The following is a 14327-nucleotide window of genomic DNA, read 5'->3' on the forward strand; positions in this document are numbered from 1 at the left end:
ACCACTAATCAATGACCACCACGTCACACATCTCCACTCACCACCACCACCACTAATCAATGACAACCACCAGGTCACACATCTCCACTCACCACCACCACTAATCAATGACAACGTCACACATCTCCACTCACCACCACCAATAATCAATCACAACCACGTGGTACATCTCCACTCACCACCATCACTAATCAATGACAACCACCAGGTCACACATCTCCACACACCACCACCACTAATCAATGACAACCACCAGATCACACATCTCCACTCACCACCACCACCACTAATCAATGACCACCACCAGGTCACACATCTCCACTCATCACCACCACCACTAATCAATGACAACTACGTCACACACCACCACTCACCACCACCACTAATCAATGACAACCACCAGGTCACATATCTCCACTCACCACCACCACTAATGAATGACAACCACGTCACACACCACTCACCACCACCACTAATCAATGACAACCACGTCACACACCACCACCACTAATGAATGACAACCACGTCACACATCTCCACTCACCACCACCACCACTAATCAATGACAACCACCAGGTCACACATCTCCACACACCACCACCACTAATCAATGACAACCACCAGATCACACATCTCCACTCACCACCACCACTAATCAATGACCACCACGTCACACACCACTCACCACCACCACCACTAATCAATGACAACTACGTCACACACCACCACCACTAATGAATGACAACCACGTCACACATCTCCACTCACCACCACTAATCAATGACCACCACAGCACCACCACCACCAGCCGGAGGCAGCGCCTCGCCACTCCGCGCTGCTTCCATGGCCGCGCGGAACGCGAGACGGAGTCGGCGGAGGTCGGAGTCGCCTCATGGAATCGCGACGGTCGATTCAGCGACCGTCGAAAATCGCCGCGCGCGGGACGTAGAATCTCTTCGGCGGTTGGTCGATTTCTCATCAAGCAGGATTCGACGGGGAGAAATCGCACCGACTTTAGATGTCGAGGAATCGATGCGGCGATTGGCTTGCGACGGCAAGCGTCAGCTCAGCGCGTTTCCTGGCAAAACAAAAACCACGAAACCACGTGGTCTGGGTACAGTGAGTCCAGTCCGAGCACAGTGAATCCAGTCCGGGGCACAGTGAGTCCAGTCCGGTTACAGAGAGTCCAGTCCGGGCACAGTGAGTCCAGTCTGGGGCACAGAGAGTCCAGTCCGGTTACAGAGAGTCCAGTCCGGGGCACAGTGAGTCCAGTCCGGTTACAGAGAGTCCAGTCCGGGGTACAATGAGTCCAGTCCGGGCACAGTGAGTCCATCACAGACACAGTGAGTCCAGTCCGGGCACAGTGAGTCCAGTTCGAGGCACAGTAAGTCCAGTCCGGGGTACAGAGAGTCCAGTCCGGGTACAGTGAGTCCATCACAGACACAGTGAGTCCAGTCCGGGCACAGTGAGTCCAGTTCGAGGCACAGTAAGTCCAGTCCGGGGTACAGAGAGTCCAGTCCGGGTACAGTGAGTCCATCACAGACACAGTGAGTCCAGTCCGGGTACAGTGAGTCCATCACAGACACAGTGAGTCCAGTCCGGGTACAGTGAGTCCAGTCCGGACACAGTGAGTCCATCACAGACACAGTGAGTACATCACAGACACAGTGAGTACATCACAGACACAGTGAGTCCAGTCCGGGCACAGTGAGTCCATCACAGACACAGCGAGTCCATCACAGACACAGTGAGTACATCACAGTCAATCCATCACAGACACAGTGAGTACATCACAGACACAGTGAGTCCATCACAGACACAGCGAGTACATCACAGACACAGTGAGTACATCACAGACACAGTGAGTCCATCACAGGCACAGTACATCACAGACACAGTGAGTACATGACAGACACAGTGAGTACATCACAGACACAGTGAGTACATCACAGACACAGTGATTCCATCACAGACACAGTGAGTCCATCACAGACTCAGCGAGTACATCACAGACACAGTGAGTCCATCACAGACACAGTGAGTCCATCACAGGCACAGTGAGTCCATCACAGACACAGTGAGTCCATCACAGACTCAGCGAGTACATCACAGACACAGTGAGTCCATCACAGACACAGTGAGTCCATCACAGGCACAGTGAGTCCATGACAGACACAGTGAGTACAGTCGGGGCACAGTGAGTCCATCACAGACACAGTGAGTCCATCACAGACACAGTGAGTCCATCACAGACACAGTGAGTACATCACAGACACAGTGAGTCCATCACAGACACAGTGAGTACATCACAGACACAGTGAGTCTATCACAGGCACAGTGAGTACATCACAGACACAGTGAGTCTATCACAGGCACAGTGAGTACAGTCCGGGCCACACGTGCTGCTGCTTGTGGTGAACGTGAATGAAACTTGCTCAGATAATAATATAATATTACCACGCGTTGTCTTTACAAAGTGATTGGTCTACGCCAGAGGCAGCAGCAGCAGCAGCCTGCTTGAGGGGCCTCGTCTCACCAACCGGTGCGAGAGCAACAGAACAACGCCCGGAGTCAAGCGGTACAAGCGCAATGCACTCTCCTGCAGTGCTGTAAGCGACGTTGATAATCGATTATCCGGGCTGCTGCTTGCAACGTTGTCCGGCGGTCCCATGCCAATCCGGCACGCAACCGCTCCAAAGGGCCGCAACCGGGTCAGGAGATTGTCACCATTTGATTTCAGTGTCGGATGTGTTATGTACCTTGTATACTACATACACATTAATGACAACACTGCACCCGCGTGCATCATCGCCCCGCGTGGAGCTTTCGAGATTGGAGTGGTAAATACGGCACAGTGAGTACGCTAACCTTTAAAGCAGGACATTTATTTATGCCAATTTCACGTGGTGAACGAACGTGATACACTAAACAGACATGCGGCGACACCTTACAAACATTGCATGCAATTGTGCAAGTACGTGCAAAAATAAGCAATTTAAATAATGATGATTAGTGATTATCCATCGGTATTTAAAATCCGGTGTATCCACACGCCCCACGAAGCCGTCGGATTATCATTATCGATGATCGACCCCACGTCTACGTTGAATTTCTCTTGCACTGTACATAGCCAACCGCGATAATCGGAGGTGCGGGGGGGGGAAAGGACAAACAAGCTAGACACAGCAGAAACAGTTCTAAAGAAATGATACTCTTTGGTTCTATTCGGTAAAGTCACGTAGGTAAAAATAAAACAACAAAAATCACGACGTTTCGGCCACAACACAAGCGGCCTTCATCAGGTGAAGGGACCAGGCTGTCTCGAAGACAGCGCTGGAGTGAAAGTCTTCTAGACAGTCTGGACCCTTCACCTGATGAAGGCCGCTTGTGTTGTGGCCGAAACGTCGTGATTTTTGTTGTTTTATTTTTTACCTACGTGACTTTACCGAATAGAACCAAAGAGTATGGATCCTTGCAGTCACGAAAGCTTCAAATCTAGAACTAGAGAAACGAGTTTGTCAATCGAGACGAATTAACAAGTTGCACAACTCCGGTGGCTTCCTGACGTCGCAAGGGAAGAGCGTTCCAGACGGCCGCAGAAGCGCATCCGAAAGCGCCGCTCTGCTACGCGGTGACCGCCGTCTGTAAGTGAAGCCTCTCCCTGCCGACGTGCCCCCCCCCGCCGAACGAGGCGAGACGCAGTCCGGAGCGCGTCGCTTGCCGTCGTCATCTGGAAGTCGCGACTCGAATACCGCAAAAGTGTTGCCGCCAGTTTTAATACGAAACGCGCCGAGGTTGTTATTTTGATTGAAAGCTTTCGTGACTGCAGTAATTCATATTCTTAGCTCTTTCGGTAAAGTCACGTTGAAGGGAAACAATAAAATAATAAAAAGAGCTAAGAATATGAGGTTATTGTTATTACTTTTTTTTTAACGGAATTAAATGGTCGTCTTTTTTTTTGTGATGAAATGGTCGTTTTTTTTGTTGTTGCCTTTTAAGGGACGGCATGACCCACCGTCAACTTCGAGCCGAACGAGCCGACAGACGAGGTCCCATTTGCCCTTCCCAGATCACGTCCCGTGACCATGAATCGCCCTCGCACCGCGAGACGCCGCCCGGACCACCGGGCGGAAGGAGACCTGTTCCCCGCCGGGCACGCCTGCACCTCGGACGGCCTCCTCGGCGGCGGCAAGCCGCCGACTTTGCCGGCGGCGGGGGAACAGGCTCGCCAGGGCCGAGCGTGGCGCCCGGAGGACGTTGACGGCACCGTGTTCGGAGAACAGGCGGCGGCGGCGGCGCGTGGAGCCCGGCCGGAACGCGGCGCCGGCGTCGGCGGCTTCGTCGCCAGCGCCGGCGGCCGCGAGTACCCCGAGGGAGCCGCCACCGCCGGTGCCGCGCGAGACGACTCCGCGGGGTCCCCTCGCGAGTCGGAGAGGCGCGCGGGCGGCGTGGGCGTCGAGGAGCTGGCGACGCGGGGGCGAGGCGCTCGCGGGGCGAGGAGGACGCGGCCGCCTTGAGGCGGGACGGCGGAGGGAGGAGGCAGGACGACGACGATGACGCGGCGCAGGTTCGCGGGTCGAAGCCCGCGCCAAGCGCGTCGGAAGCGGCCGGGGGCGAGCCGAGGGCTCGCTGCGAGCGCCTGCAGAACGATCTGCGGGTGGGTTTGGCCGCTCGGCAGGAGGCGGACGGGCGGGCGAAGCGCTGCCGGAGGCTCGAGCGTCAGGTGCAGCAGCTAGAGAAGTCGCTTGGAGCCCTGCAGGAGGTGAGAGGAAGCACGGTAACGTCATCTATCGCGGGGGTCACCAAACTACGGCCCACGGGCCAGATCCGGCCCACGACGTCAGTCCATCAGGCCCGCCGACGGTACTTGAATTTGGTTGATAAAACGTATGGAACACGAGACGTTGTGATACAATTTAAATTTAAATATCATGTTTAGAATACTAGGAGATCTTCACGCGTGCGGAGACCTCCTGACTGCTATGTGCCTTAAATTTACTATTTACAATGTTAAATGATTGTATCTAGATGTTATTGTTTATTGTAATGTTTGCTTATTTCGCGCCATCCCAAGTCCTTCCCCGGCTCGTGGTAGCTCCGCCTACGCTCTGACGTTACCATGGTTTCCATGGCAACGTCATGGCAACACGTTACCATGGTTTCCATGGCAACACAAACACGCATCTTTCCCGCCCCCAAGTATTGAACAGAATGATTTTGCGGCCCGCGCTCGTCATTCTCTCCGTTATCCGGCCCGCTGTGAAAAAAGTTTGGTGACCCCTGATCTATCGCGTTGCTCTCTCCTCGCCCGATGTGTTTTGACGGAACTGAATGGTCTAAGTATGACATGTGACTGAATATGCCCATAATGCGCCCGATTTTGTCATATCTAAGAAGCTAAGCGGGTTGAGTGTGGATTGTGCCAAGGACTCACGGCGGGGCTGCTTGCTGCATCCCACGTCCACACTCCTCGCCTTCAGAAAGTCTCGTTGACCATTCTGGCGAAGTATGGTCAAATAACCCCGCACGAACTCCGTGGCGTGGACAGGGCCTCATCCATCCAGTAGATTGACGAAGGGCTTTGCGTGCATTTCCTTTCCGTAAAAAAACAAAAATTAAAATTCTGCCTGTTACCAAATCACACTAAATGTACCTGATCTCATCGGATCTCAGAGGCTAAGCAGGGTCGAACGCGGTTAGTACTTGAATTCTAAAACCTTCAGCAGTTCGGAATATGGTGGTGTTTAGTGTGACACTTTTGTATTTGTGGGGTTTCTCTGGGTGCTGTCATTTTTGTTTCCCCACACGGAGCCCAAACACTTGTTGGTGTCGGCAAAGAAGAATTGCAAAGCGGCACGCTCCAGAAAAAGTCTCCAGACTCAGTGTGGGGGGCTTTGCTGAGCGCTATTTCACGCACGTAATTAACATCGTGGTATCCGGGGACTCCTCTACTTACAAACATTCGACTTACGAACTTTCAGCGATAATAACAAACCCCTGTCCATATGTCCAGTCGGCCTGTTCGGACCGAGATTCGTAAGTTCAACCTCCCAAGTTGGCATCTACATCTACAGGAGATTACACAACTTGTAAACCCATTCCCCGTGTTGACTTCAGGATGTGACTATGTTACACACACACACACAGCTTCAGGACGTGACTATGTTACACACACATACAGGATGTGCCTATGTTACACACACACAGGATGTGACTATGTTACACACACACACACACAGGATGTGATTATGTTACACACACATCACACACACGATGTGACTATGTTACACACACACACACAGCTTCAGGACGTGACTATGTGACACACATACACAGCTTCAGGACGTGACTATGTTACACACACACAGCTTCAGGATGTGACTATGTTACACACACACACACAGCTTCAGGACGTGACTATGTTACACACACATACAGGATGTGATTATGTTACACACACATCACACACACGATGTGACTATGTTACACACACATACACACAGGATGTGACTATGTTACACACACATACAGGATGTGATTATGTTACACACACATCACACACACGATGTGACTATGTTACACACACATACACACAGGATGTGATTATGTTACACACACACATATACAGGATGTGACTATGTTACACACACAGGATGTGACTATGTTACACACACACACAGGATGTGATTATGTTACACACACACACATACAGGATGTGACTATGTTACACACACACATACAGGATGTGACTATGTTACACACACACAAACAGGATGTGACTATGTTACACACACACACACAAACAGGACGTGACTATGTTACACACACAGCTACAGGATGTGATTATGTTACACACACACATACAGGATGTGATTATATTACACACACACAGGATGTGACTGTTACACACACACACAGCTACAGGATGTGATTATGTTACACACACACACATACAGGATGTGATTATGTTACACACACACACAGGATCTGATTATGTTACACACACACACAGGATGTGACTATGTTACACACACACACACGATGTGACTATGTTACACACACAGGATGTGATTATGTTACACACACACACATACAGGATGTGACTATGTTACACACACACACACAGGATGTGACTATGTTACACACACACATACACACAGGATGTCACTATGTTACACACACATACAGGATGTGACTATGTTACACACACACATACAGGATGTGATTATGTTACACACACACAGGATGTGACTATGTTACACACACATACAGGATGTGACTATGTTACACACACACACATACAGGATGTGATTATGTTACACACACACACAGCTCAAGTCCCAACTCGACCTGAGACCACACCCGAACAAACATGCAGGCGCTTTATACAGTGAGGGAAAAAAGTATTTGATCCCCTGTTGATTTTGTACGTTTGCCCACTGACAAAGAAATGATCAGTCTATAATTTTAATGGTAGGTTTATTTGAACAGTGAGAGACAGAATAACAACAACAAAAAATCCAGAAAAACGCATGTCAAGAATGTTATAAATTGATTGCATTATCTCTCCCTGTGTAACATTCTTGACATGCGTTTTTCTGGATTTTTGTTGTTGTTATTCTGTCTCTCACTGTTCAAATAAACCTACCATTAAAATTATAGACTGATAATTTCTTTGTCAGTGGGCAAACGTACAAAATCAACAGGGGATCAAATACTTTTTTCCCTCACTGTATCTCTCCCCCGTGTATCTCTCCCCGTGTATCTCTCCCCCTGTATCTCTCCCCGTGTATCTCTCCCCCTGTATCTCTCCCCGTGTATCTCTCCTTGTGTATCTCTCCCCGTGTATCTCTCCCCGTGTATCTCTCCCCGTGTATCTCTCCCCCGTGTATCTCTCCCCCGTGTAACTCTTCCCCTTTATCTCTCCCCGTGTATCTCTCCTTGTGTATCTCTCCCCGTGTATCTCTCCCCGTGTGTCTCTCCCCGTGTATCTCTCCCCCGTGTATCTCTCCTCGTGTATCTCTCCCCCGTGTATCTCTCCCCCGTGTAACTCTCCCCCTGTATCTCTCCCCGTGTATCTCTACCCCTGTATCTCTCCCCCTGTATCTCTCCCCGTGTATCTCTCCCCGTGTATCTCTCCCCCTGTATCTCTCCCCCTGTATCTCTCCCCCTGTATCTCTCCCCGTGTATCTCTCCCCCTGTATCTCTCCCCTTGTATCTCTCCCCGTGTATGTCTACCCCTGTATCTCTCCCCGTGTATCTCTCCCCCTGTATCTCTCCCCCTGTATCTCTCCCCCGTGTATCTCTCCCGTGTATCTCTCCCCGTGTATCTCTCCCCCTGTATCTCTCCCCCTGTATCTCTCCCCCGTGTATCTCTCCCGTGTATCTCTCCCCCGTGTATCTCTCCCCCTGTATTTCTCCCCGTGTATCTCTCCCCGTGTATCTCTCACACGTACACACACTCACACGTACACACACTCACACGTACACACTCACACGTACACACACTCACACGTGCACACACGTACACACACTCACACGTACACACACTCACACGTACACACACTCACACGTACACACTCACACGTACACACACTCACACGAACACACACTCACACGTACACACACTCACACGTACACACACTCACACGTACACACACTCACACGTGCACACACGTACACACACTCACACGTACACACACTCACACGTACACACACTCACACGTGCACACACGTACACACACTCACACGTACACACACTCACACGTACACACACTCACACGTACACACTCACACGTACACACACGAACACACACTCACACGTACACACTCACACGTACACACACTCACACGTACACACTCACACGTACACACACGAACACACACTCACACGTACACACTCACACGTACACACACTCACACGTACACACACTCACACGTACACACACTCACACGTGCACACACGTACACACACTCACACGTACACACACTCACACGTACACACACGTACACACTCACACGTACACACGTACACACACTCACGTACACACACTCACACGTGCACACACTCACACGTACACACACTCACACGTACACACACTCACACGTACACACAAGGAGAGAGATGTGTGGAGTGGTTTTGGATGGAGGGAGGTGGGAGGGGAGCCGAAAGCCTCAACAAACCTTCACTTCTGCCAGGGTTAATAATTCATTGGTGTCTTCTCCAGCTGGGTCAATCATTAATCGTACACACCCCACTCACTCTGACTCATTCCATTATTTTAAATCCTCTCGCCTGCTCGTCTCCCTTGCAGGAGGAAAAGAGGAGGGTTGGTGAACCGAGCCGATCCATGCATCACCACCACCAGTAGCAGCACCACCACCACCAGCACCACCAGCACCACCACCACCAGCAGCAGCACCACCAGCAGCAGCACCACCACCAGTAGCAGCACCACCACCAGCACCACCACCACCAGCACTACCACCAGCACCACCACCACCAGCAGCACCACCACCAACAGCACCACCAGCACCAGCAGAAATGTCCCCAGGCTCCGTCTCCGCGCCCCTCCGCAGCTGCAGGAGTCTGGCTCCATCTCCTGTCGCCGTTGGCATCGTCGCCGTCTTGGCGGTGGCCGCTGCTTACGAAGGTGGGCGCAGCGTTGGTGGTGCACCAGGGGTTGGTGGTACACACACAGCGTTCGTGGTGTACACACAGTGTTGGTGGTGTACACACAGCGTTGGTGGTGTACACACAGCGTTGGTGGTGTACACACAGTGTTGGTGGTGTACACACAGCGTTGGTGGTGCACCAGGGATTGGTGGTGTACACAGCGTTGGTGGTGCACACGCAGCGTTGGTGGTGTACACACAGTGTTGGTGGTGTACACACAGCGTTGGTGGTGTACACACAGTGTTGGTGGTGTACACACAGTGTTGGTGGTGCACCAGGGGTTGGTGGTGCACCAGGGGTTGGTGGTGTACACACAGTGTTGGTGGTGTACACACAGTGTTGGTGGTGTACACACAGTGTTGGTGGTACACACACAGCGTTGGTGGTGTACGGTGCTTTTTTCAGGAATATTTTTGCATGCGTTTTTTTTCACGGATTTTCTGTTTACGCAGTCACCACATAGTCACTCTGTTTTCTCGTTCGTGTTTTTGTGTTTGTTGCGGTTGGACCCGATTCAAGAGCCGAACGGCTCACAGGGGCTATAACCAAAATAAACTGAAACTGTAGAAAAAAAACATCTGATAAACTGAAGGTGACAAAAACACAAAGCGGCTCGTGGCTCCGCACAACGATGGCTCTTTGAAAGCTCCACGTCTCTCTCCGCGTCTCTCTCGTTCCCCGCGGAGTCAACTCGTTCGCCGAGATGGAGCGCTCCGACGGAGCCTTTGACGCTAGCAGGCGAGGCTGCTCGCTTGTTTAGACGACGCCGACGCCGCTCGAAGCGTCTCACCGCGTGCTGAGATGATGCACAGCGAGCGGTGACCACAAACTGATGATGATGATGCCCCGCGTGGCGGCCACGTCCATTCTTGATGTGGGGGTGGGGGTGGTGGGGGAAGCGGAGGACACGGAGGGAAAAATCCACGCGACCACATGAAGAGAGAGTGTGTACGTGTGTGTACGTGTGAGTGTGTGTTTGTGTACGTGTGAGTGTGTGGACGTGTGTGTACGTGTGTATGTATGTGCGATAGTGTAGCGGTTAGCGCGCTGCGCTATGAACCTGCCAACCCGGGTTCGATTCCCGCTCACGGCCAACACCAGTGACGATTATTCGAACCGGTCCCGGGCCTCCCTTAGGTCGACTCAGCCTCAAATGAGTACATTGCCACTAGGGAGACAAAGGCGGTTGGGCGTGGTGCTGGCCACCCACCCCCTCGTGTACCGTTTCGGCCTTCATAGGTGCTCGCTAACAGCACTTGCCCCTACAGTCTGTTAAGGCTATATGGGGATCTTTGTCTTGTCTTGTACGTGAGTGTGTCTGTGTACGTGTGAGTGTACGTGTGAGTGTACGTGTGAGTGTACGTGTGAGTGTGTGTCTGTGTACGTGTGTGAGTGTGTGTCTGTGAGTGTATGTACATGTATGTACGTGTGAGTGTGTGTCTGTGTACGTGTGAGTGTGTGTCTGAGTACGTGTGAGTGTGTGTCTGTGTACGTGTGTGAGTGTGTGTGTCTGTACCGGGGGAATCTCCATTTGGTACAGCTATAATGGGAGGCTGATCGATGCCCGGGTGCGGTCAAGGGATGGCTCCCTATTGCTCAACCACGTTATGTATGCTGATGATTTGGTAATAGCTGCTCATTCAGAGGAGGAGTTGGAGACTGCTGCTGAGACTGGAGCGTGCCACTAAGAGATGGGGGCCTTACCTTCAGCCACACTAAAACTAGGCACCTGCCTGGATATTTTGTACCATCGGACACTCCACCCCCACAACTCCCAATCGGTGATGGGGCAGTTGTGGAGAGAGTGGAGAGTTTCCCATACCTGGGCAGTGTGCTTATGACTGGCTCCAGTTTAACAGCAGAGGTCTCACTCCGAATCAGTCGAGCGGCAATATCTTTTCATCGGTTGCGTAACGCTGTGTGGAAGCTACCTGGTCTGTCGCTCCGCACTAAGCTTCAGGTCTTCTCGGCCACGGTCATTCCCTCCCTTCTCTACGCTTGCGAAACGTGGACCCCCCTAATGGAACATCTTCGCCGGTTAGAAACATTTAGGCTGGCCTGCCTACGATCCATCCTGGGTTTAACCAGACTGGATTGTGTGAGGAGCTCACAAATCCTTGAAAGATCTGGGCAGGGTCCCATCGGTGAGCTCCTCCGGCAGGCAAGGCTGCGATGGCTGGGTCATGTAGCCCGCATGCCCAGCCACCGCATGCCGAAACAGCTTTTGTTTGGCCGGATTGAGGGGGCTAAGCGGGCGCGGCACGGGCTAGAGAAGAGATGGAGTGATGTGGTACAGGAGGACGTGGAGCTGAGTGGACTTGCCGATGACTAGTACCAGCGGTGTCAAGATCGGCCTCTGTGGAGGAGGCTCGTGAAGGATGCTACTGGGCAGTTGGAGGCAGTCGCCCTCCAACAACAACGGAGGGCGGAGGAGCGACGCTCACAACAGCGAGCGGAGCGCCGGGTGGCTAAAGCACAGCAGGTTGGCACAGTAGGGGGCACAGGTGGTGCATCAGCCAGTCATCTCAGTCAGTCGACCCGTGGCACCTGGGTCTGCCCCGTGACCTCCTGCCGGCGGGCGTTCGACACTTCACGTGGCCTCAGGGTGCACATAGCCTGGCACAAGCGTCGTGGTGACGTCACCGCCACTTAGTGGCGAATGGCGGTTGTTGTTGTTAGCGCGCTGCGCTACGAACCCGGCGACCCAAGTTCGATTCCCTCTCACGGCCAACACCGTCAGTGACGATTCTCTGAACCGGTCCTGGGCCTCCCCTAGGTCGACTCAAGCTCAAATGAGTAACCTGGTGCGGTGTGTAGTAAACATCGCCACTGGGGAGACAAAGGCGGCCGGGCGTGGTGCTGGCCACCCACGCCCTCGTGTGCCACAGTGCCGGTAGCCTTGGTAGGTGCTGCTACTCGTGAGCAGCAGCAGCAGCACTTGCCCCGGCAGTCCGTGACAGCCGTCGTGTACACGGTGGTGGGGATTTTTTGCACGCGGCGTTTTATATTAAATATTTGCTGTTTTTTTTTCCAGGATGTTTCTGTTACGCGTTGTCGCTTTAAGATGTTCTGTGTTCATATTTTGTTTGTTGCGGCTGCACCCGACTTGAGAGCCGCATGGCTCACAACGCTATCTCCATAGATATAAAAGGCAAAGTTGTGATTGTGCGTGTCTGTTCAAAATGTTTAGCGTACTTCCCGACATGCAACAAACTGGAAATTTGCCACGTGGATGCTTTCCAGACTGTACACCATCCTAAAATTATAAAAATACACTTTTGCTTTTTCTTTAGGGGGGTAGCTCAATAATGCATCTATTTTTTTTGCACGTCAAGTGAGCTGTGACGTCAAATCTGTCACGTGACCCGCGCACGTGGAAGCGTAACGCGTTGTAGTGTAGTGACCCGAGTTCGATTCCCGCTCACGGCCACCGCCGGTGACGATTATTTTTTTACCGGTCCTGGGCCTTCCCTAGGTCGACTCGGCATCAAACGAGTACCTGCTCTGCTGTGTGAACATCGCCACTGGGGGGACGTGGTGAATCCTCGTCCCGGGCGTAGCCGGGTAGTACAGCTCGTACCTAACAAACTTGAAACTTCGTCTCTCTCTGTGTGCGCGCGTGCGCGTGTCTCTCCCCCCACCCACCCACCCCGCCGCAGTGGACCTGCTCGACACGGAGACCGTGCAGGGCGACCTCGGCTGGGTCGCCTCCCCGCCCGACGGGGTGAGTCGAGCGTGGAGGCCACGAGACCTCCGTGGATGTTCGGGGGGGGAGGGGCGTCCATAGATGACGTCACGCACTTAGGGGGCGGGGTCAGACATTTGTGACGATGCGTGACGAGAGAGGGAGGTTTGAGAAATGTGACGTCACATCATCAAAATGCGCAACTTTAAATAAATACAGACAACGCTAAGTTGCCTCGGTGGGAGTAGTTATATTGGAGAAACCAAATGACATGTCTCGGACCGCATTCGTGAACACAAAGCAGACCTGAAACACGGTAGGACCAACACCTCGGCCGTGGCAGATCACTGTTATAATTCAGTAGGCTCACATGACATTGACTTCTCCAAGACAGAGGTTCTTTGCAAGCCATCTGGCTACCATGAGAGATTCGTTCATGAGTCTATTCACATATACAAACACAGAGACAATTTCAACCGAGAAGATGGATTTTGGCTTAGCAATCATTGGAAGGATTTGATAAACCATTTCGGGTCTTAATTGATTGTTCACGCTTACGGTGGCCTTCAGACCTCATCCATTATTTTTCGTCTCCCCCCTCCTCTTTTCCGAACATAGATGGACTCGTCCTTCTGAACTGCCAAATCGCTCTCCGTGGTGCTAACGTTAAAAAAACGCCACTTTTTTCTAAATTTCTTGCTGTGGTTTTCACACCTGATGATGATTATGTTAGGGTCGTCGGCCCCCGGGATCTCTCCTGCCTGCGACCCTGCCCGCAAAGTACCGACGCCCCCAGACTCTCCACTAGTGTGGGAGCTGCCGCCGCTGCACTCCTCACCGGGCGGGGAAGGGCCGCCGCGCTCCTGTTCCCCCCCCTGGGCTGTCGAGAGTGATGCCTTACCGGCAGGAAACCCAATCTTCCTCGCTCGCCTCATGGTCCTTGTCGTGTGCAGGTCCTCGAGGGTT

The 14327-nt window shown here is 52.4% G+C and overlaps 1 protein-coding gene across 1 annotated transcript in view; it reads left to right on the forward strand.

The window, feature by feature from the left end:
* Positions 1 to 4005: 4005 nt before the first annotated feature.
* Positions 4006 to 14327, forward strand: part of LOC142922446 (ephrin type-A receptor 5-like) — a 34907-nt gene continuing 24585 nt past the window's right edge. Inside the window, exons 1-3 of the mRNA XM_076063247.1 lie at positions 4006 to 4762; positions 9315 to 9653; positions 13336 to 13400. Coding sequence (XP_075919362.1) covers positions 9545 to 9653; positions 13336 to 13400 — 174 coding nt within the window. The 5' untranslated portion in view covers positions 4006 to 4762; positions 9315 to 9544. The remainder of the gene's footprint in view (positions 4763 to 9314; positions 9654 to 13335; positions 13401 to 14327) is intronic.

This window comes from Petromyzon marinus, unplaced genomic scaffold, assembly GCF_048934315.1.
Source record: "Petromyzon marinus isolate PM22_M1 ecotype Great Lakes invasive population unplaced genomic scaffold, UKy_Petmar_22M1.pri1.0 PM_G_Scaffold_96, whole genome shotgun sequence".
Lineage (NCBI taxonomy): Eukaryota > Metazoa > Chordata > Hyperoartia > Petromyzontiformes > Petromyzontidae > Petromyzon > Petromyzon marinus.